This window comes from Micromys minutus, assembly GCF_963924665.1.
Source record: "Micromys minutus genome assembly, chromosome: 15".
NCBI classification, from domain to species: domain Eukaryota; kingdom Metazoa; phylum Chordata; class Mammalia; order Rodentia; family Muridae; genus Micromys; species Micromys minutus.
This window is the reverse complement of record NC_137984.1, coordinates 52,310,310-52,332,225: the sequence shown is the minus strand read 5'-3', so window position 1 is coordinate 52,332,225 and position 21,916 is coordinate 52,310,310. Positions and strand designations below refer to the sequence as shown.

Sequence of the window (21,916 nt, the reverse complement as noted above, 5' to 3'; positions counted from 1 at the left end):
ATCCACGAGTGTTGCTACACTCAATTACAATTAAGGATGCAGTATATCACTTAAAAACCCCACTCCGGATCACAGTTAACAGTGGAAATACACTTACACTCTACCACAACACCCAGTGAAAAGTTATTCTCCTACATGCTGTCTTTTGCCTACAAAGTTGAGAATGAATTTAAGTCATTTTTTTATTTGTGATTTCACTAATTCAAGACTTCTTTAAAAAATTACTGCTTACAACTGTCAGAGATAAAATGTCAACATATTTAGTAAGTTACACAAGGCTATTAAATATGGCATCAAGATATACATGTTTAATTCCCAACGTATCAAGTTTACCCTGACCAAGCAATGTACAAAGAATAAGGCAGGCCCTTTACAGATAATACTGCATCTTTAACAGTAACTGTGTACTTCTGTTTAAATGGAGAATGTATAGAAAATCTGTTGTGAATGAAGTATGCACAGTTTTATCAAATTAAAAAAATTTTAAAAAATAAAACCAAAAAAGTAAAGCAAAAGCTCTTGAGGTGTTTCCTTTTTAGCTTTCATGTCCTGCAGAAAGAAAGGAGAGAGATGTGAATGTCCAGAAGCCGTCACTCCGCCCTGACTAACACAACAACTGTGTGCAGTAGACCATCACAATCCATACCCACAACATGAGAAGTGTGAATAAGTCTTTCAGAAAATTTATTTATTTTTCTTTGTGCAAAACAAGAAGGCAGAAAAATTACACCTTTTGAGCTATCAGGATGCAGATGTTAATATCTAGAACCGTCTCAGCACTGTGCAGTACACTGACAGTACACACTAGCCACCAAGCAAAAAAGAAAAAGAAAAAGGGAAAAAACAAAAGCTAAAAAACTGAATCCCTCCAATTAGTATCTAGCTTATTCAGATATTCATTTGAAGAAATTATCCCAAATTTAACCTAACATTCCTATATTGTCTCTACTTGCTGTTAAAAAGGGAATCCAGAAGTGAGAATTCTATTTCCCTACATTCAGATGATCACATTTAATGACCGCTTACAGACGTGTAGGCGTGCTCGCAAATACTACTTTTCCATTTATTGCATGTAACCTTGGAACCAGCTAGTGTCTTACACATACAATGATAGTACCTCCAATAATTCATTCTCATATTTTCTTTTAGTATTAGTCACAGTTTATATAGTAAGGAAAAAATCCTAGGGTGCACTGTAAATAATATTTTGCAATCTTATTGCCAGGTGATTTTTTTTTAAAAGATGTTTAGGCAACAAGCCTAAAAGAAAGGTATACACAAAGTGCATACACAAATACAGAAAAGCAGATACAATTACAGTAAACACAAAATACATACAGCCAACAAGAAGTCTACTTGGAGTTTCATGCAACTTATACATTTTGGGTACACAGTACATTCAAATTTCACTATTCACAGATTGAATAAAAGCTGCCTCAAGAAACACCAATGCAAAAACTTAGAAAATTTGGTCAAGAGTGTAAATCATGACTCACTCTGGGATGAACTGGCAGGTGACAGGGCGGCAGGAGAAAGCATGCTAACTTGACTGAGGTCTACAGATGACTTCCGAGAAAGGCTCGGCTTAGATGACGGAGGGGGAGTTGGAGATTTAAGGAAGCTGCTGGCCTGCTGAGCTGTGAAATAGTTACCTGGAAGAATACAAATTATTCCCTAGGGCTGGAGAGACGGTGCAGTAAGTACAGAGCACTCGCTGAGCAATCCTACAGAGCAGAGCACGATCCCACCACCCACCCAAATCTGCTACCTCCAGGAGCAAGGGCAGACACGCAGCAAGGGAACACACATAGGAACATACTCATGAAAACACAGAGAATATCAAAGTCTCTTCCCCAGCCACAGTTCACAATTCTGTGAATTCTGACAGTAAAATATGAGTAACGTTTTAAGAAAGTGATGACAGTTAGGTCACAGAGACAAGGATTCCCCTAATACCTGAGGAACTATTTCCTGAGCTTGAGGGAAGTTTGATGGGTGGGGGTCGATGTTTTACTCCCTTTCCCAAAACTGAAGACTGAATGGACGAAGTCTCTGGCTGTTGAGGAATGACATTAAACACAACTGTTAAAATTAAGTTAATCTCATTGTAATTCCTACATGAAATTCCTAACTACTCAGAATCAGACAGCCACAGAGTGTAGCTTCTGCAGAGAAGTGAGTGCCAGGGAAGGCAGAGTTTAGGAGCTCCTGCCAGCCCTCTCAACCAACCTTTAACAGGAATAACCTGTGCCTACTGCTGAGGACTTCCGAAGCTTTAAATATGACGTGGAGTAATAAAAAGCTAAAAGTGAAAGCAAGATTACAACCGCTGTGCTCTTCCCATCTCTGGGGCTCCTCGACAAACCAAGCACAAGGGAGGAACCGTGTGAACGTACTTCTGCCTCCTCCCCTGGATTGAGACTGGCTGAACCACTGGAGCTGTGAGACATCTTCACTGGGCATTTGGCTTCATTCTGGACCAACTCCTGGTACTGATTAACTACCCTGAAATGTTAGGAAAAAATACGTAAGGATTTGCCAAATTTGCCAAAACACAAATCATACAGGAAATAAGCAATGCTATTATAGGAAAAGAAGTCCCACCAGATTTAACAGAAAATCACAATGTGACAAGTCCCTAACTGCCAACCACAAGTGCCAAGACATAAACCCATAGCCTCAAGGTGAAATGTCATCAGCCACATAGCACAGAGTGACTGTTCCCCAGCAGAAAGGCAGAGCCTGGTCAACATGAGGAAACCCTGCCTTAGAAGTGTGATGGACAAAGGTGCTGGCCTCCCAGCCCGACAACTTATGTCTGTGGACTCCCTGAACCCACACGGTAGAGTGACAGCCAACTCCCACGTGCCACCAACGAGGGACAGTACAGGCACACACACTAAATGTCATAGAGAGAGCACACTCTAATCCTTCCATTGACAAAAGTAATGTCTAAATCTTTCCTGCTGGCCATGATAAATGCACCTAAAGGTATACATACTTTTAAGATCTTATTTCTAATACAGAAATGATAAGGTTATCCTTGATTGTAATATAATTCAACCAATAAACAGGCAACAAAATGTCTCATTCCTTTTCCCTTAGATTATAAACTTCCTCCTTAAAATCATCTTTCTCACATACCTAAGTTTTCTTACCTAAAACAAATGTATTTTGTAAAACTTTATTAATTCTCATTAAAATATCAAGAAAATGTACCTGAGATTGTATTAAGTAATTTAACCCAAGACAGTAATGATGATGTAATGTCCAGTTAAATATGTAGCAAAATCAACATCTATGACTCAAATATAGAATATTCTATCCTACAAAAATACAGATTCACATCCAATCTGACCAAAAATAAAGGAGCAAATGCACTTTACCTCTCTGCGTCAGTCTTTGACCCAATAATAAACCTAAAATGGTACCAAGAAAGAGAAGTCTCAGGTGAGAGTGTCTTAAAACATCTTGGGTGAATCTTTAAAGTCTTTTATATTTAGTCAAAGCAATATATTATACATTCATTTAAAAATCTACCAATGTATCGTTACATTAAAATTTTAATTAAACACGAGAAAAAATGCTCAAGTTCTACAGTCATTATAAGATAATCAATTTGGCTGGTTTACCTTAGGAGAAATTTATTTTACTTTTTATTTATAATTTACACAATCTGGATTAAATTACCAAGAACCACTATACAAGTTTACAAATGTTATCCCTTTGTAAAATTACTCAACCACTGAGAAGCCTGTGGCTTTTCACTCCTTTAGTTCAATTCTGGAAGTCATTGTTAAACTCACATTAGACAAGAATGAAAGCATATTGCCAACCCAAACAAAAACCTTTTCTAAAACAATTTAAAAAGAAATCCTTTCCAACTTTAAAAAAAAAAAAAAAAAAACTGACATCATAACTTAACATATTAAAACAAGTGAATCTTATTTTTTAATTACCAATTTGATTGATCATCAGCAGGGGAGCTGAAATACAAGATGAAAAAGAGAAGCACTCGGTTAAGGCAAGCCAAACGCAAGCTTCATAGCTCTCAGGTTCTGAACAGGGAAGAATGAGGAGCACAGATCCTGCAGGGGCATCGCTTGTCTCCCAGCCGTCCGATGGCCGAGGGAACAGCACTTCCACAAAGGAGCAGCTACTGTGCCCTCACGCTTAGCCACGCTGGCACATCCACAATGGTGGACGAGGGGAGAGTTTAGAAATATGCATGGTCAAACCAGCTGAGAGCTGCTGACTGAGGAATTGACTTTTACCTAGGTATGGGTAAAGTAACTGTAAATCCCACCCTCACACATTCTGGTAAGTGTTTTAACATTCATTTGACATACAACTGAACTCTACTTTTTTTTTTCATTTCATGATTTGTAAAAAAAACAAGTACTAAAGTAACCATACAATCACAGTGAGCCCAGCACCCAGAAGGCAGAGACGAAGGAGGGCTGGTGTCAGTGACCGAGACCATCCTAGTCTCCATAGCATGTCTCAGGTCAGCTAGGGAGTCACAGACCCTGCCTACACTCCTGAGTCACTCCCAAATCAAAAATGATCATTAGTACCCTGGACTAATGATGTGCCAATTAGAAAATCAACTACATAAATTGCCAACAATATAAATATACCAACTACAAAATCCCAAGACTACCACGAAGATAACTATCTGCACTTTAAACACTAATTCTAAGTAACTTAGAGAACTAGGCAACTGCACTCAACCGCACTCACTTCCACTGGGGATTTGGACTTGAGGAAAATGCATTCATTAGCTGGCAGCTCCCTGCTCGTTCTAAACGGGTTCTGGAGGGCCCTATCTATTCCACATACTCATCAGAACTCACTGGGATGGAGACATTTGGCTGTCATTTTCTTCATCTGCTTTCCACGGCTGGATTTTACCATAGTAAAGTGGATCACCAAGAGACTGCAAGATAGTCAGCTTTGTTTTCTGATACTGATTACCACCTTCACATTCAAACACATAATCGTCTTTTACATCCTGAAAAGAACAGAAAATCCCAGGTAATTTCTTCTCAAGTAGCAAAAGTCATTAACAACAAAAAATAAAATAGAATAAAAACGGACTTTTGTATGATATATTTACATGGCACTGTAGGAATGTTTAAGGCCATGTATGATTGATTGTACATAATACTGAGTCATTTATTTTAAAAGTGTTATACATACAATGAAAATTATTTTAAAAAACCATTTACTGAATAACTTAACAAGTAGGATCTCATCCAAATGTCAAACAAAAACCCATGGCTGGTGTGGCCATTTCCACATTACAGGTAAACTAACTTGTCAGGTGTGGTGGCATGTGTTTTAACTCCAGCACTTGGGAGGCAGAGGCAGACTGATCTCTTTAAGTCCAAGACCAGCCTGGTCTACACAATGAGTCCCAGGTCAGCTAGAACTATACCATAAAACCCTGTCTCACAAATAACAACAAAGAAAGAAATGTAAAACCCAAACCCTCAGAAGGAACTACAGGTAGGAGTGTCCTTCACAGTCCTATGCTAAGTGTTCCAATGTTGGATTTCTTCAGGTAGCGACATGCACAGACAACTGTAACATTTAACAATCTGAATATAAGGTCAAAAATGGAAATATTTTTGTCATTGGCCATTCATACAAAACATCCTTAAGATGTCCATAAATCTTATTACTTTTCCCATAGAGTCTATCCAATATTATTCCAAGTTCTCCCTTTAAGAGAACATTACAATGAGAAAAATCACATCGTTTCCACTCAGAGATGTCTGTAAGGCAGGCACTGTGGCAGAGGCGGCAAGTGTGGGGGTGGCTGTGAAGACAGCAAAGTCCCAGGCAAGCCTAGGTCACACAGAAAACTACCTCTCAAAGACACTGTTGAAAGAAGACACTAATCTGAAACAGAAGACAAGTGAAAGCCACCAGCCTGCAGCAGAACAAACAGCCATAAGAGCCTCAGTGCAGAGCCCAGGATGACCTCAAAGACAACTTTCCCAGCAGCAGTTTCCCTAGTTCTGGACTTGTTATGTACCATTGGGCTGGACTCCAATTCCCATTTTTGAGTAGCTCCCTACATGGCCCAGACTGGCTTCCAAGTTGGGAGCCTCTTGCCTCTGCTTCTAAGAGCTGAGCTGATAGGCATGAACCCCGGCACCCCACATAAAAAGGTAGTGCTACATTACAACTGCTCTGCACAGTGAAAACACACTCGGGGTTCATTATATTTTCCTGATGCCCACAAGAGCTCCAAATGTACTTTGTAGAAAAAGCTATACATTAAAAGTAGTTTTGTGCTTAAGAATTTTAGAGCCTGGCTTATAAACAACAGACTTTACAAAGACAGCAGAGGCACAGCTGGCTCAGCTGCAGTGAAGAGGGTCAGTGTGTTTCGAGGTCAGCCTTGACTACATTGCAAGCCTGAGGCTGTTGGAAGCCGTTTGTGCCACACCCAAAGATGGCGCCGGCTTCCTGCCGATGATTCAGCAAACAGAGCTGTTGTCCAGCCCGAGGGACGCAGTACCATGTACCACACACGTCACAGCCCACTCTTGGGGCATGCTAATGAGATACTGGAGGGTGCACCAATCAGGTATCGACACGAGTCTACTGGGCATTTATAAGCAGTGCACTTTTCTTCCACGTGGTCCCCTGATCAAGAGTACTGTACAATAAAGGTTGTTCGCAAAAGAATCCTGTTGTCACACTTCGTTATTGCTGGCGGGACATGGGGCACGAGACATGAGGCCACTGTCTCAAAGCCAAAATACATAGGCAAACTGGATTACTTACATGAGCTGGCCACATTGTTGGCTGTGAGTCATCAGATTTGATGGATTTCTCTACTTTCGCATATTTCTCCACCTAAACAATGAAGGCGTTCAATAAAATGCAATCAGTACGTAGCAAAACCAAGAACCTGCAATTCACGGACACAATGTGGGCACAAGGGTTTCAACCATCAGCATCACCAAGCACTTGTATTTCAGAAGTTTAAAGCCCTCCAAATGTGTAATTACATGTCTGCAGAAGATTAAGAGGTTAAGAGCACTGGCTGCCCGGGGGCCACAGATGCAGCAAGAAAACAAGATGGCTTTCTTTCTTGGTTTGTATACATGTCTGTAGATGTCTTTGCTTTGTGTTCCAATGGTTAAAACAGCAAGAACTGTTAGAACTGTCACAAAAGCATTCCTGAGATAGTGACGAATTCTTAAACAACTATCATACAGTATTAAGTGGCAAGATTGCTTAGCAGGTAAAGGCCACTGAAACTTTGAAGATCTGAGTCTACAGCCCAGGGACAGTGTGGTAGAAGCAAACAATCAGCCCTCAACTGCGTCCTCTGGTCTTCCACTGTATTATGATCTTCGAACACACACACACACACACACACACACACACACACACACGCACACCAAATATATATTTAAAAAAATACACACTAAAACACTAAAAGAAACCGGAAATGAAATATAAACTAGTCCTTCATAACGCCTTTATGATCATTTAGCATTCATGTGTCTTAAGGATTATTAGTAACCAATACTACTGGGAGTTTCAAATTTCTTCCCCCCACCCCAATATCTAAGACTTTTATTGTCCCCAAATTGTACTTGTGACCAGCATCTTGTTTCTGGAGCTAGGAAACAGGTCTCCCTCGTCAACCTGCTGCACAGTTCCCTTTTCAGACACACAGATTCCAGCCAAACACTTTCTGATCTCCTTGTGTTTAACTGCTGTGGCTGCTGAATCAGAGCCCCTGAATCTGAAACAACCTCAATATCATTTCCTTCAAGGATTAATTCATCCTTCTGGGCTTGAGAGACAGAACAAGCAACACCTGTCCTTATCCGAACCCTGCGGATGTATTTTTCACCCAAGAAATTTCGGACTTCAACAGAAGACCCATTCTCTTGAATAACGACGTTAATAGGGAAGTGAGCATCCACAGACCTCATCTTGTAACAGAAGCCCAGGGTTAACACCCTTGATCATGTTCTAAACATGACTGCAGATGCTTCTGACAGTGGCCTCCTTTCTGTTACCCCACCACTTGTCAATACGGAACCTTTTCTTTTTCTTTCCAAGACTCAGCTCTACACTGATGTGATTGAAGTCTCTCTGCAGAGTTCCCCTGGGGCCCTTCTCAATGACTGTGCGCCCCTTCAGAGTGATTGCTGAGAATGGTCTTCATTCTCGCAGTAGATGGGGTAAAGAGAGTGAGTTCCAAATATTACTAATTTTTAAATTTTACCAGTTTGAGCATGGAAGCATTTTGAGTTAATTATGAAGGAACACTACAGAAAGAAACAAGGCCATTTTCTTTCTGTCATTATGTAAAATATGCAATACTCTTACCACATTTTGAAACCTTAGCATTATTTCTGCTCTCAACAGAGACTCCTCAAATATTATGCTCTTAACTAACCAAGAGTGGATTGGTGGCCCACTTAATACAACAAACTTAATGGACTGGTAACAGACTCTAAGATGAGAACTTTGTGTAAAACAAACTGTCCCTCTCTTCATGTCCTCACAGCATCAGCTTCCTAATGCTGACCCGTGGCCCCGTGGGAGAGCAGCATTTCATGGACTTACATCTACTTCCGAAGGCACAGCCAAGTTACAAGGGCTCCGCTTCCACATGTCCACACACTGAAAAGTCCAAACCAGTACAATTACACACAAAGGAGACTAGAGCAAAGCCAGCTACTAGTACAGTGAGCACCTCGACAGCTACTTACATTTCCTGCTTTAGAAATCTTGAGGTCATAATGTTGACCTGCTTTCCTTTCTTTCCGCTTTTGTAAGAAATCAAGTAATCTCAGCTGAGGCGGGGGAGGGCCGTGAGAGAGGTCCTGCTGCCGGTTCAGGGAGGACCTGGAGTACCTCTTCAAACACCTACGGCCAAGAGGAGGAGCATGAGCCGACTACACATTCAGCCACAACACTACCTAGAACACACACACACAAACACCCCACATACAACTTTCACACCAGCAAGCTTTAAGCAAAACTGAAAACAAACAAGACAGAATACTCATGACCATGCAGCCACACAGTTCTAATTTCAACAGGACTAGAGACAGTCATTATAAACTAATCTCTAAAATTGTCATTTTTTTCCTCAAAACCCATTACATTATACCATGCTTCCTTGTTAACGGTTTCTTTCTTTCTTTCTTTCTTTCTTTCTTTCTTTCTTTCTTTCTTTTCATTCTTTCTTTCTTCCTTTTTTAAACTGTTTCCAATTAGTGTTGAGAAGCAATGAAGCAACTATCCTTCTGTTCCCATCTGGTCTATCATTTTGGGGAACAGGCCATAAACTTATAAAAGTTCCTTCTTTAAAAGACTGAAGAATAACATACCACTTTACAATAATGAACATAGTATTTTTTAAAAAGGTCTATCACATAAACCCACAATACAAGGCTATTAAAAAAATCCCATTTTTGAACTAAGAAATCCAGCACTCCCGTGCTGAGGGAAGGGCACTGTGTCCAACAGTGTCAAACTTAAGAGCCTGTGTCACACAAGTGCTGGCAGTTACCGTCTCATTGGGCGGGTGTTCATCTTCTGCCGGTTGTAGAGCAGCCTGTTTGCAGTGCACGCTACTGCCACAGACGGGTCAAGACACAGTGGTTCTGCTGTAGCTAGGATGAGTTGGCTCTCGAGCAAAAGTTTATCTTCCTGAAATACACAGTAGTATATGTTAGCCTCAGATGCATTGATCATGTAAACATACATCACTTAACCCAGACATGTTTCCAGGAAGTTTGTTAAAGACTAAAGTAAATGTAGTAACTCAAGTTTGAACATTAACATGTAAATCTGACAAGATACAGAAACTTCTAATGGAAACAGTTATCTGCATGTTATGTAAAATAGTCAAATCCAAAGAGCGGGTATTTATTGGCTGTTTAAAACACAGTTTATTCAGGAATGGTACAATAACGGAGAACAGTTATAGTCCCTCCTTTACCAATCCTCAGCTTAAGAATATGATGCTTTCTGTTCTCCAGTGTTGACTGCAAGTTTGTCTCTAACATGAAGAACTTTCAACCTTATAGATAGGAAAATAACAGCCCAGATTAAACCTCAACACTTACGAGTTACAGATAAACTCAATCTTAGTTCACTAGCACATTTCAGAGGGTTATTACATTACTGACATTTTCTCTCCAAAGTAACAGGTAAACAAGAGCCAGAACATAGTATCAATTAGCTGATGTCAGCCCTAAGAAGTCCTGTTAGACCAGGTCTTTACTCTCAGAATTCAGGAGGCTAAGGCAGCAGGATCTCAAGTTCCAAGCCAGCCTGGGCTTGCAATCTGACCTCAAAAAGAAAAAGAAAAGAAAGGAAGAAAGGGAGGGAGGGAGGAAGAAATAAAAGCTAGGCTTCCTGTAGAATTATAAAATCTTTTATGAAAGAAAAATCACAGTCTATTTGTATTCAATAGGAAGAATAAATCTTTTGTTTGAGAGGATCAAAACCAATTTTCACATTAGGCTTCATTAGTGACCTTAACTCCAGTTTATCAGCAAGGCTGGAAACAGCTGGGACTGGGTTATAAGTCGTCCCTAGAGGGATCTCTACATATACAGAGAGTGTAAGAACCTAAAGCTCATAAGGGAATCTTGGTTTTGTCCAAGTGTCCAACCTAACACACCACAATAATGTCAGTAAAAGGAAGCTTCTCACTGATGCTTCACACTATGTGGCCTACTTGGGACTAGAGAGAGGACTCACCTGGGTCCATTTATGGTTGTCACTTGTTATGGAATGGACATCACAGACTAAAGTCTAGAAGAAACAAAATATTTAAGAAACATGTATGTTCTTACAATATATGGACATTTAATAAAAATCCAACTAAAAAAAAAAAAAACCAACCAGTCCTTTCTAATTAAACTCTCCATACCTGCATTGTTGGACGTAAGAGAATGTGCCTACTTTGGTAGCCAGGAGACTTCATATTACTGGACTGTCTATAGTCACGTATTTCTGCTATCACACATCCACAATGAAAAATATTAACCTGTTTTAAGTAAAAGAAAAAAATCAGGTAAATGTCATTTTTCAAGTAATATACAAGCTTTTAAATAATTAAACGAGCTCACCAAAATAAGCAAGCATGCAGCAAATGGTTCACATTCTTTAAACTCCTTCAATAGTATCTTTAGTGGATATTCCATTATATAAACTGCTAAAGAGGATTATTTATTCATGTCTACACTCATCATTATTAAAAGCAATTTAATACTGTCATTGCATCTACCGGTATCCAGGATGACTCTGGCATCCGTCCCTAGGGGAGGTTACAGCAGTTCCGGGGACTGAAGTTCTTCTGAAGCTCACTGGCTCATCATTTCACTCTGCTAGCTTCAGAATTGGTATGTAGCTTGTCACTGTTACACACTGTGAATAAACTGTGTCAGGATTGCAGCCTCTAGATATAACTTCACGGAATTTCTAGACTTTCAGAGTGTAACGAGGGAGGAGCCAGGCACAGACTTAAGTGTCAACAGTGCTGCATTAGTGTTGTCTGCTACAGCCCACCCACTATCCACCCTCACACATATTCAGGTACTTTACACCATTACAGCTGTCTGTGTTCAGATACAAGTAGATAAATCATAGCAGTCATCACCATTAATCAGACCCAATCCTGAGTGTGAACCGAGGAGTTACACTGAGCCTCCTTATGTGCATCCATTCTTTACAGCACCGCTATCTATTTATGCTCAAGATCTGCTAATCACAATCGTAACAACGACTATTTAAAATGCTACGTTAAGCCAACACTGTACCTACCACTCTGCTGTTAACAATTGGGAGCTTAGTATAACAATTCCTATACCCTAATCACTACTGCCCTTAGAGCTCTATAGAGCACATAATCTGCTACCTAAGGCCAACCACCAGCTATTTCTCTAGCTGAGATTAATGAGAGCAACCCTCTTGTATCAATTCAGTTAAACATCTGGCTATTGGCAATATCTTCATCCATCCAGCAAACAACCCGTGTTAACTGCTCTCCCTGTACCATTTCTGTATTTGCCTTACTTATCAAATGAACATGAAGGTGAAGATGGCCTGGAACCTGATTCTCCCCAATGCTGGGGTGAAAGGCATGTACATTACACCTACACTGACTTTTTCTTAGACTAACAGAATCAAACTAAAAAGTGACCAATAATGCCATGTCAAAAGATGAGGGTCTTGGCAAGATCAGCTAAGAAATGGGTGAGCAAACAAAGTATGGTGAAAAGGAGATCACAGGCAAGCTTTGGAGTGGTTTTGAAGTGGTAAGAACAACCCTAAATCAACAGCCGAAAAAACAAGGTGAGGAGAGGTTTTCAAGTTGAGAACGTAGCTGTTTACATTCTGTATCTGGTGGGAATGATGGTTGTAAGCCACAGTGTAGAAGGGAAACATTTAGAAAGGAAATGGAGAGCAGGCCTTAGGAATGGGATTCACCCTTGGTAACAGGAAAGCAAAGAAAAAGTGTGGAGAAAGACAGGTCAAGGAAGGGTGCTAGGAAGGGACGGAAGACAGGTCACGACAGCAAGAGGAGCAGGGCAAGTGAGTCACCTCCAGGTCACTTTTTAATCACCATTTCTGATGCACAAGCAAGCTTCATAAACAGTGGAAACAGATTCTTTCAGAAATTTCCAGGGTGATTTATTACAGCACGTGAAAGTACTAAAGATGCACACGGCAGTGCAGCAAACAGTAAGACACAATAAACATCTTAAACGGCTCTGCTGCGGCGTCTCACGGTACTCGGTAAACACTACCGAGAACGCTAGTGTGTGTGGCAGCTCAGTCTACGACGGTAGCATTCAAGGGGTTGACCAAGAACATCACCAGTTCTAAGTCATCCAAGCTACAAATAAGTTCATGTCTCACAAAACAAAACCACACACAGAGGATATGTACCTATGAAAACCTAACACACGCACATGATATGTACCATACAAAGCAATTTTTTTTTTTCTGGAGATTGGGCATAGTTCAGTTGTAAACTGATAGCCTAATATATGAAGCCTTAGTTCACTACCGAGTACCACAAAAGGAGGAATTAAAAAGACATTTCATTTCTGCATGTGTGTGTGTGTGTGTACATATTAGAATGGAGTTTTGCTAGGTTGCCCAGGTTGGCCTCAAACTTCCTTAAGATGCTCCTGTTTCAGCCTTCTAAGCAGCTATGGTAGCGATGCTACTATCCACAGGTTATTTTTAAACAGCCTTTTGTCTTGTTTTCTTACCTGCGATTTTTCAAGGAGATCAACCAAAATAGGAGGTAATTCTTCTGCATCTAAGTACTCAAGCAGTTCTCCTTCTTCATAAGGCAATCGGATGGTCTCAGAATCTCAATTGTAAAACAAAGTTTATAAAAACCAGCTCACAAACACATTAGGATTGCAACTTAAATTACTTTTAAAAATAGAAAAATAGAATACACTAGTCTAAAGATGGCTCAGTGATCAAGAGAATTTGCCATTCTTGCAGAGGACCTGAGTTCTGTACCTAGTACCCACAGGGCAGCTCATAAGTGACTGAAACTGTCACTTCTGGGGGCACCTGCATTCACATGTACAAACCCATTCAAGCACATATATACACATATACATAATTAAAATAAATCTTAAAAACACATCTCAAAGTCAATCACTTTGTGGTGCTGAAAAACTTACATCACACTGGGTAATATAAATTACTTAAAAGGGTAGGAATTCTTTACAAGTCTTAAAATACAGATAGCAATAAAATAAATAGAATTGTTTAAGGAAATAACCTGTTCTATTAACTATAAAGACAGAATCAGGCTGGCAAGATGGTTCGGTGGATAAAGCACTTGGAGCTAAGCTTGAACACCTGAGTTCTCTTACTGGGTCCCACTACACAAGGACTTCCCTCCCTCCTCCAAATAAAATAAAATAGAATACATAAGGAGACGGATCGAAGAGACGGCACAGGAGTTAAGAGTAGCTCTTCTAGAGGACCCGAGTTCAATTCCCAGCACACACATGGTGGCTCAAGATCATGTGTAAGTTTGTTTCGGTGTATCCAACCTCTTCTTCTGGACCCGGAAGGTACCAGGCATGCACATGGTCCACAGACACACAAGCAGGCAAAACATCCATTCACATAAAATAAAAATAAATTAATCTAAAGTTTTAAAGATATAATCAATTACAATGATTTTCAAACGCACGTTCAGGAAGAATAATCTACACACTACAACACTGTCAAACATTCTAGCAAAAGTCAAGAGAGAAAATGTATAGAATAAGAATTTGTCTTTTAATCAAGATAAACTGATTAAAGGTCAACTTTTAATTTTTTAAAAGGCAACTTTTAAAAGCAGAAGCATTTTGTGACAGGCATACTTTAGAAGGTCTTACCTGATCCGTTTTTCCCCCTGAGCATCAGCGAATACCCTTCATTTCCGGGATAAAGATTGACCACTAAACATGACAAAGTCTCTTGCATAACAAGCTTCTCTAACAAGTTCACATTTCTTCTCAATTTCTGCTTTAAAAAGAAGTGAAGTTCATGAAAACAGTATATACCTGTTGGTGACCCTTCCATACTACATACAATCCTGGGAACTGTCACAATTATCAGGACAGGAATGTCACTAGCATGGTTTAAGCAAAATAACTCACACTGTAAACTTACCATGTTTACTATCTTAGCACTCAGAAGATGCCAAGACAAAAATAAATAAATAAATAAATAAAAAATAAATTAAAAAAAACAAAACAAAACAAAACAAAAAAAAACCTGTGTTCCAGGCCAGCCTGGATCTTATTACATAGCAATACTAGCTTTTAGATCAGTAGTTCTCAGTCTGTGGGTCATATCCCTTTGGGGGTCTAATAACCCTTCACAGGAGTCGCCTAAGACCATCAGAAAACTTACATTATGACTCAGTTATGAAGTAAATTACAGTTATGAAGTAGCAATCCAAGTCATTTTATACTTGGGGTTCACACATGGAAACTGTATTAAAGGGCTGCAGCACTGGGAAGGCTGAAAAGCAGTGTTTTAAACAAACGACACCATAAAGCATGGCAGTGAATGTCTACAGCCCAGCACATGGCCGGCTGAAGGAAAAGACCATCATCATGCTTGAAGGCCAACTGGGGTCTCAAAGGGAAAACAGAAATAAAAGAAAAAAGAGAAAATGTGACCTCTTTAATTGCACAGTAATAAGGCCAAATTTCTTAACAACCCATAATCTACTTAGATGTGAAGTTGTTTAGCAAGTTCAATCAGCTGAAATGCTGAGCCTCAAAAGAGCTAATGGTGAAAGAAAAGAGTTTAGTCAGTTTTCTATAAATTCACTTATTTATAATATTTTTAAATGTTATACCATGTATGACATAACTTAACACCTGAATTTTTTAACATATATCTGAAACATGCACACATATCAAAATCCACAATTTTATAACATGTGGTTTTGGATGAAACTAACTTAAAGATTAAACTCATTTCACCTATTTTAGGAAAAACACAATTTTCTCAATATTAAAAATATAAATCTGTTTTGAATACCTTGTATCTAATATCTACCTTTTACCCACTGTGTGTCAGGTGGGGCATATCCATTCCACAGGCTTCATGTGGGTATCAGAGAACAATCTGTGGAAGTCAGTTCTCTCTTTCCACCATGCAAATCCTGGGAATCCTCTCAGGATTCACAGCAAGTATCTGTATCTGTTCAACTATCTCACTGGCCCCAAGAACCAAAAATTTTTGATCAATATCAAAACAGAATAAAAACAGTATGCAATCTGAAAATGAAGGGGGTATATCTCAAAACAAAATACCAGAAAACAATTAGTAGCAACAACAACAAAAAAAAACTATAGGCTGGAAACGTCTTTCTTATATGGGCAAATAGCATCTTTGGCTTCAGGGCCCAGTGATTGCTCAGCTCTGCCTCTGTATCTTAATCAGGTAGCCAATCCACACATCACGCTGGGCTTGCAGACTCCCATTAGATTCTTTAGGATATCTCTCTCTTAGTTCTAGTTTCTAAAATGAATTTAGAAAGCATGCAAATTGTTATGAGTTTACAGATACATACAAATTTTATACAAACTTAAAAAACCCATATATGCTTTAGCCATGCAATTTGTTAGGTAGTACTTGAATCAAACTTATGAAAAGCATGCTGTAATAGTTAACTATAAATTTAAGGTTTTTCCCCTTAAGATAGAGATTTTAAAAATCAGACGGTACTGGAATGTTAATTATTTGGGGGAGAGGGGGATTGGCTATTTGTTTAAGTGTCATTCATTTTTAAGTTCACGATATACTAGAAGCTCACAAAACCCCAAAATATTTTTAGCCTAAGAGTTTAAAATATTTCAAGAAGCTAAATTTCTGGTGAATTGTGAATTGTTCAATGTCCACATCCATTTTTTTTCCTTAATGCTGTGTGTGGAGGTACACACAATCCCAACACTCTGGGGGCTCTCCATGAGTTCTATACCAGCATAGTAAAACCCACATCTCAAAACAAACCACACACAAGAAAACCTTCCCTTAATAAACTGTCAGTTTCTATTGATTATAATTACAGATACCTTTACATTGAATAAAAATGAATTAAACTGGCCACAAGCTTATTCTTTGATAAAATTCATTTTTACTAGCACATCTGAATCCTTCCCATCTTTATAGCCAAATCTCAAGAAATGGGTTACTGAGATCCTGGAGCAAGACTGCAAACCCAGGTCTCAAAGGAAGTCAACAGAAGGCACCGTGGCTTTGTTTATGACGGCTATGACTTAGTGTACAGTGCTCTTCCCCACTCAGACTAGCTAGGGAACCTAACTGCTCAGCTACAGACCTGACTGCAAACATTTCAGTCACTGGCTGCTTCAAACATAATGTTCTAAAACCTTCCCCATTCCGCCACAACTTCAAAGCCCGGGACTATACATTTATATTTACCTTAACCTCGGGTTCTTTTTCACATTCTTCAACATATAAGTCATAAAGTTTCTGAAATATAGACTTTCTAGAAAAAAAAAAGCAATAAATATTCAACACGAAGATTTTGCTTTTCATTATTTTAAATATTTTAATTCTGTAACCAAACCTTGTAAGATAAGACTGTAATTAAAAATATAGTACATTTGTCTGTATACATTATAAGACATTGACTTCAATATTTCTACATCAACAGGTCTGTTAATTTCTGTGCAATGCCAATTCAACATAGTGTTACACTGGCATTGTATTATGGCTCAATTTAAGAATTTGTAATGCAGTCTGAGCATCTCTGGACTAAACTGCTCTAGATCTCCACTGTTTTGGACTGTAGTTTCTGAAATATGAGACTATAGTGTAGGGTCACATAAATCTACAGAAAGACATGTAAGACAATCTTATATGCCACTTTTACTATACAGCATTTTAACTGTAATCTGTCACGTAAGTTAGACATAAAAACGTCCACTTGTGACATTCCACCAAGATTCATAAACTCCATACTGTGGAGTGTCTGACATTTCCCTATGAGGGATGCTCAACTTGTCCATACAAAGAACTGACAACATCTGAAATGTCTACAGTAAGTGGTACTTTTCTTATTTCATTCACTTAGGCATTAGTGATTAAGCAGTCATACCTTCCACTAGACAGGTATTTCCTTTTAGGAGGTCGCTGCTGAGCACTTTCAACGATATACTGAAACAGAGAAGTCGGTCAAAGAGCTTGCATCCGGCTTTTCTATGAGTAAGTGTAGGCTGCACGTCTGCAGCAGGACAGGCGAAAAGCCCAGTCAGTCACCTGGGCTCCAAGCCTGAACGCCATACACAAGCCATAAACAAATGAAACTGAGATCCCACTAAGACTCAACCCAGTATTTTAGTACCATAAAATGCAATTCTACAGGACAAATATATTCTAAAAGTTTTATAGCTAAGTTTATTTTAAAATTGCACATCTGAGTGCAATGAGTCATATTTTAAGGTATTTTAGAGAAACTCATCAGGAGAGAAAAACAACTTTAGAAATTCTATGGTCTTGTTTAAAATGCTATGTTCTCTTGAAAGTTATCAACATGCCCTATTATGGAATTTCTGTCAGTTACAACATCACTATTTCAATGTTTAATCAGTCAGGTCTCACCTCTGCGCGATCCAAAGCTTGTTCCAGAGCTTGTTGCTGTAAAAGCAAATAGCACATTTGGCAACATTAATTATTTTCAGGAAAAAATAATAAATACTTGAGAGTCCATTAAGAGCTTGTTTTATTTTCTGAAACAAGAGCAGTACATTTTCCTCTCTATCCCCCACTGCACCTTAGTAGATTTTTTTTTAAATGACTAGGCACTTGATCTTAAGTTCATAAGAAATGCTAAAATGGCATCTGCAGTCAGAATCTGGGAGCTTGACAGACAGAATCCCACAGTGACAATTCCCATTATCTCTAACAAAGCAGAAGTCAACAGGCAAGCCCTCCAGAACAGGAAGGTGACACACATGTTCTAAACCCTGTCTTTAAGCCCCACCAGCCTCTCAACTTTAGAGCTTGTCCTTTGGACTCCACTGCAGGCATTTCTGCACAAAAGGATGTGGGGGGAGGATGGGATGGAGGGTGGAAAGGGTAGAGACAGGGTTTAGAGACTCTGTAGCCTATACTGGCTGGTGCGTTCTTTCTAGCCCAAGCTGGCCTTCAACTCACAGGGCTCGTTTGACCTGAGTGTCCCAAATACTGGAATTACATCTGTGTCAAACTAAACCTGTCTACATTTATTAATTTTAAAGCATGTACGTGAAGGAGTTTGGGGAAATAGTTCAGTCCAAGTGTCTACCACACAATTATGAATAACGGAGCTCAATCTCCAGAATTCATAGAAACAAGGGTGGTAGGGGGCACAAGCAGGATCTCAGTGACAGGGAAGTACACCTCAAGGGCCAGCCTGGCTTACTCAGCAAGTTCTGGACCTAAGGGGCCGGAGGAAAAGCATCGACATGACCATCATTTCTTTACAAGCATACAGACCCACATGTGCAGAACAAGCATACACAAAAAAGATTTAAGGGGAAAGTTAAAATATGAGAACCCCTCCCCAGATAATCTGCATTTCTATCAACCTCCTTGCCAAAGACTCAGAAAAATGGCAAAGCAGAATTAACTTTTAATCCATGAAGGAGTTGTGTAATTTAGATGTCCCATCACTGAACTGACAAGATGTGAGTCAGACATTTTCTAGAGACAATTCTGACATGACTACTATGTTATCTGTGTGCTCCTATTCACTATAACTTTTATGGAGCTAAGGGCAGAGACCAGTATAGAATACACATTTTAACATGCTATGTGCACAGCTTACCATTGTGGCACAAGATAAGGACCCAAAAAGAAGATAAAACTTAGACGTGCACTGGAAGTGGGGTGGAAACCATGTCTTCTTACATACTGCAGGAGAAAAACAGGAACTGTTAGAATAAGCCTGTGAGAAGAAAGACTGCCACTACCAGGAAAAGCACTCAAGGCACATACATTTCTAACATATCTTTAAAACAAACTTCTACAAGAGGAAGTGTTAAAGCCACCTACATACATGAAAAGCAGCTCTCATGAAGCAGGGCAAAACAGTCTGAGAATTCAAATCATTACCTCAAATGGCCCAAAAGTTACACAACACTGGAAAAACACCTGCTTCCAAAGCTTGTTTTCTAACATCCCTACAGGACTGTCTTCCTTACAGATTCTATAACCTGCCCGCCCACTGGCTTTTACAACTATGTTGGGTCACTTTCAAATTCAGTTTTTAATCACACTGATGGAAAAGCAGAAAACCTTTATTTCCTTAAAGTCCCAGGCCATACTTCCCAGAATGCTCCAATCCTTTTTCTTAAGAAAAGGAGAAACACCTTTGAAAAACCTTTCGTATAATGCAGGGGTCCTCATCCTGGCTTAAAAACTAAGTAACCTACCCAGCTTTAAGCTGAATGCCCATGTTCCATTCTCTGGATTGTGGTCAAAGTCTAGAACAGAGTAAGGGTCCAGAAATAAGGAAACACCACAAAGGAAGCCCACTGTTCTAACCCTTTCTGCCTACTGGACATGATACCCTCTGCTCTGAAGACACTAAAGGCTGTTTTACTACAGCTCTTCACCTATCACTTTGCACTTACTGCCACAGAGACTACACAACTCCATCAAAGTACAAATTCTAGTGACAGAAAACCAGATTTCCTATGCAAAACTCTTTTTCAGAGGGAAGGACCCCCAAAGTTTAAGCCAGTACAGTGTTCTGGTAGTATTCATTTTTAAAAGCCAAAATGTATATATATATTTTTAAAGATTTATTTTTGTTTTTTATTATATATAAGTACACTGTTGCTGTCCTCGGACACACCAGAAGAGGGCATTAGATCTCATTACAGATGGTTGTGAGCCACCATGTGGTTGCTGGGATTTGAACTCAGGACCTCTGGAAGAGCAGTCAGTGCTCTTAACTGCTGAGCCTTCTCCAGCCCCAAAATGTATATTTTTAAGAATGACATTATTTCTGTCTTTGAATTGCTAGAGGAAGTGTAAGTCAAATTTAGGTGAGTTTTTGTGTTTTAATAACAAGACTTACAAGTCCAATGTGGTAACAAATTAGTTACTTTTTTACTAAACAGAAGGGAGGGCATTTTTAAACTATTTTTATTGCACAAAAGAATGAACAAATAGCTTCATGTTATCTCTTACATTCTGCTTGTGTATATAATTTATGAGAACCAAGAACCCATGTAAAACTATTATAAACATTATTAACATCTCTATTTTTACAGAGAACCCAATGCAAGCGATTCATCCGATATCAGAGTCCTATTTAGGCATTCTGTCCCTTCACAATTTGTAACCTGAGGTTCTAGTATTCCAACCTTCAGCCTACTCATACCTACACCCATGGTTCCTTTTTTTCCCCCTTTCATTAAGCAAAGCATTACTAACAGACTTGATGAGAGCGGCGCTCACATATTTTTTTCTTAAATTTGATAATAAGTTTATATATCAATCATTGTACCCTGTACTTAATCTAAGTCTCTGCACATCGCTTTTGCACTTGGCGTCTTAACTAAGGACTCTGATGGAGAGAGATAATAAAAGATGGTTCCCAGGGTAGACATCAGCTACACTGATTTCCCTGATGAACTTGGATCTCAATTGCAGATTTCTTAACCCAGACTTTACCCGCAGAACGCCAACTCCACAGAGAAGCAACCGGCCTTTACTCAACAGTCACGCAGGACTCCGATCTGAAGAAGCATTCTGCCAACCCCGAAGCGAGTTTCCAGAAATACCTGTAGCGGAGCCCAGAGGACAAGCTATTACTAAAGTGCAGGAGAACGGGACCGCGGAGTGCTGAGGGGCGTTCAAGCAGAATGGCCGCCGAGGGGTCCGCCCAAGACCCGGATCTCAGAGACGCTGAGCGACCCCGCCCGTCACTTCTGATCCAGGCCGCCCGTGACAGTTGACCTACACTCCCTAGCCGGCCCGCCCACCCACCGAAGTCACCTACCACCTTCAGCCAGAGAACGCACCTAAGGCCCGCCGTAACGCCCACCCACACCTCCAACCGCCACTTCCGGCAGCTGCGCTTCCGATTGGCGCGTTGCTAGTGGAAGGGGCGGGTCTTGAGGCCGTGCAAGGCCCGACACAACGCTCACCTACAGCTCCCAACAGCGAGTTCCGGCCGCCGCTCTTCGGATTGGCGGACTGGGCGGAGGATGGGTTGGAGGCGGGGCGATGGCTGGACGATTTGGAAAGAGATAGTAGCGCAGCTGGGGGTGGGGGGTGGGACAGGGGGGGGACACCGACTTTCTAGAGCTTTAGAGTAACTTCCGGTGTGGGCAAACCGCCGGAGCAAATTGTCCGG

At 40.0% G+C, this 21,916-nt stretch overlaps 1 protein-coding gene across 5 annotated transcripts in view; it reads right to left on the bottom strand.

The window, feature by feature from the left end:
* SUPT20H (SPT20 homolog, SAGA complex component) overlaps nt 1-21,610 on the bottom strand; it is a gene marked incomplete at its 3' end in the record, with an annotated part of 32,245 nt that extends 10,635 nt beyond the window's left edge. For 4 of the 5 annotated variants that reach the window (XM_080929394.1, XM_080929390.1, XM_080929391.1 and 1 more), the window contains exons 1-20: nt 21,582-21,610; nt 21,232-21,341; nt 19,376-19,461; nt 18,169-18,204; nt 17,666-17,724; nt 16,987-17,053; nt 14,421-14,550; nt 13,281-13,384; nt 10,931-11,047; nt 10,759-10,812; nt 9,560-9,699; nt 8,754-8,910; nt 8,608-8,664; nt 6,802-6,873; nt 4,857-5,014; nt 3,960-3,986; nt 3,387-3,419; nt 2,397-2,505; nt 1,957-2,056; nt 1,497-1,652 (exon numbers count right to left, since the gene is read on the bottom strand). In XM_080929394.1, coding sequence (XP_080785520.1) covers nt 1,497-1,652; nt 1,957-2,056; nt 2,397-2,505; nt 3,387-3,419; nt 3,960-3,986; nt 4,857-5,014; nt 6,802-6,873; nt 8,608-8,664; nt 8,754-8,910; nt 9,560-9,699; nt 10,759-10,812; nt 10,931-11,047; nt 13,281-13,384; nt 14,421-14,550; nt 16,987-17,053; nt 17,666-17,724; nt 18,169-18,204; nt 19,376-19,378 — 1,579 coding nt within the window. In that variant the 5' untranslated portion in view covers nt 19,379-19,461; nt 21,232-21,341; nt 21,582-21,610. The remainder of the gene's footprint in view (nt 1-1,496; nt 1,653-1,956; nt 2,057-2,396; nt 2,506-3,386; nt 3,420-3,959; nt 3,987-4,856; nt 5,015-6,801; nt 6,874-8,607; nt 8,665-8,753; nt 8,911-9,559; nt 9,700-10,758; nt 10,813-10,930; nt 11,048-13,280; nt 13,385-14,420; nt 14,551-16,986; nt 17,054-17,665; nt 17,725-18,168; nt 18,205-19,375; nt 19,462-21,231; nt 21,342-21,581) is intronic. The other variant, XM_080929392.1, reaches the window with a different exon arrangement.
* Nucleotides 21,611-21,916: the final 306 nt, after the last annotated feature.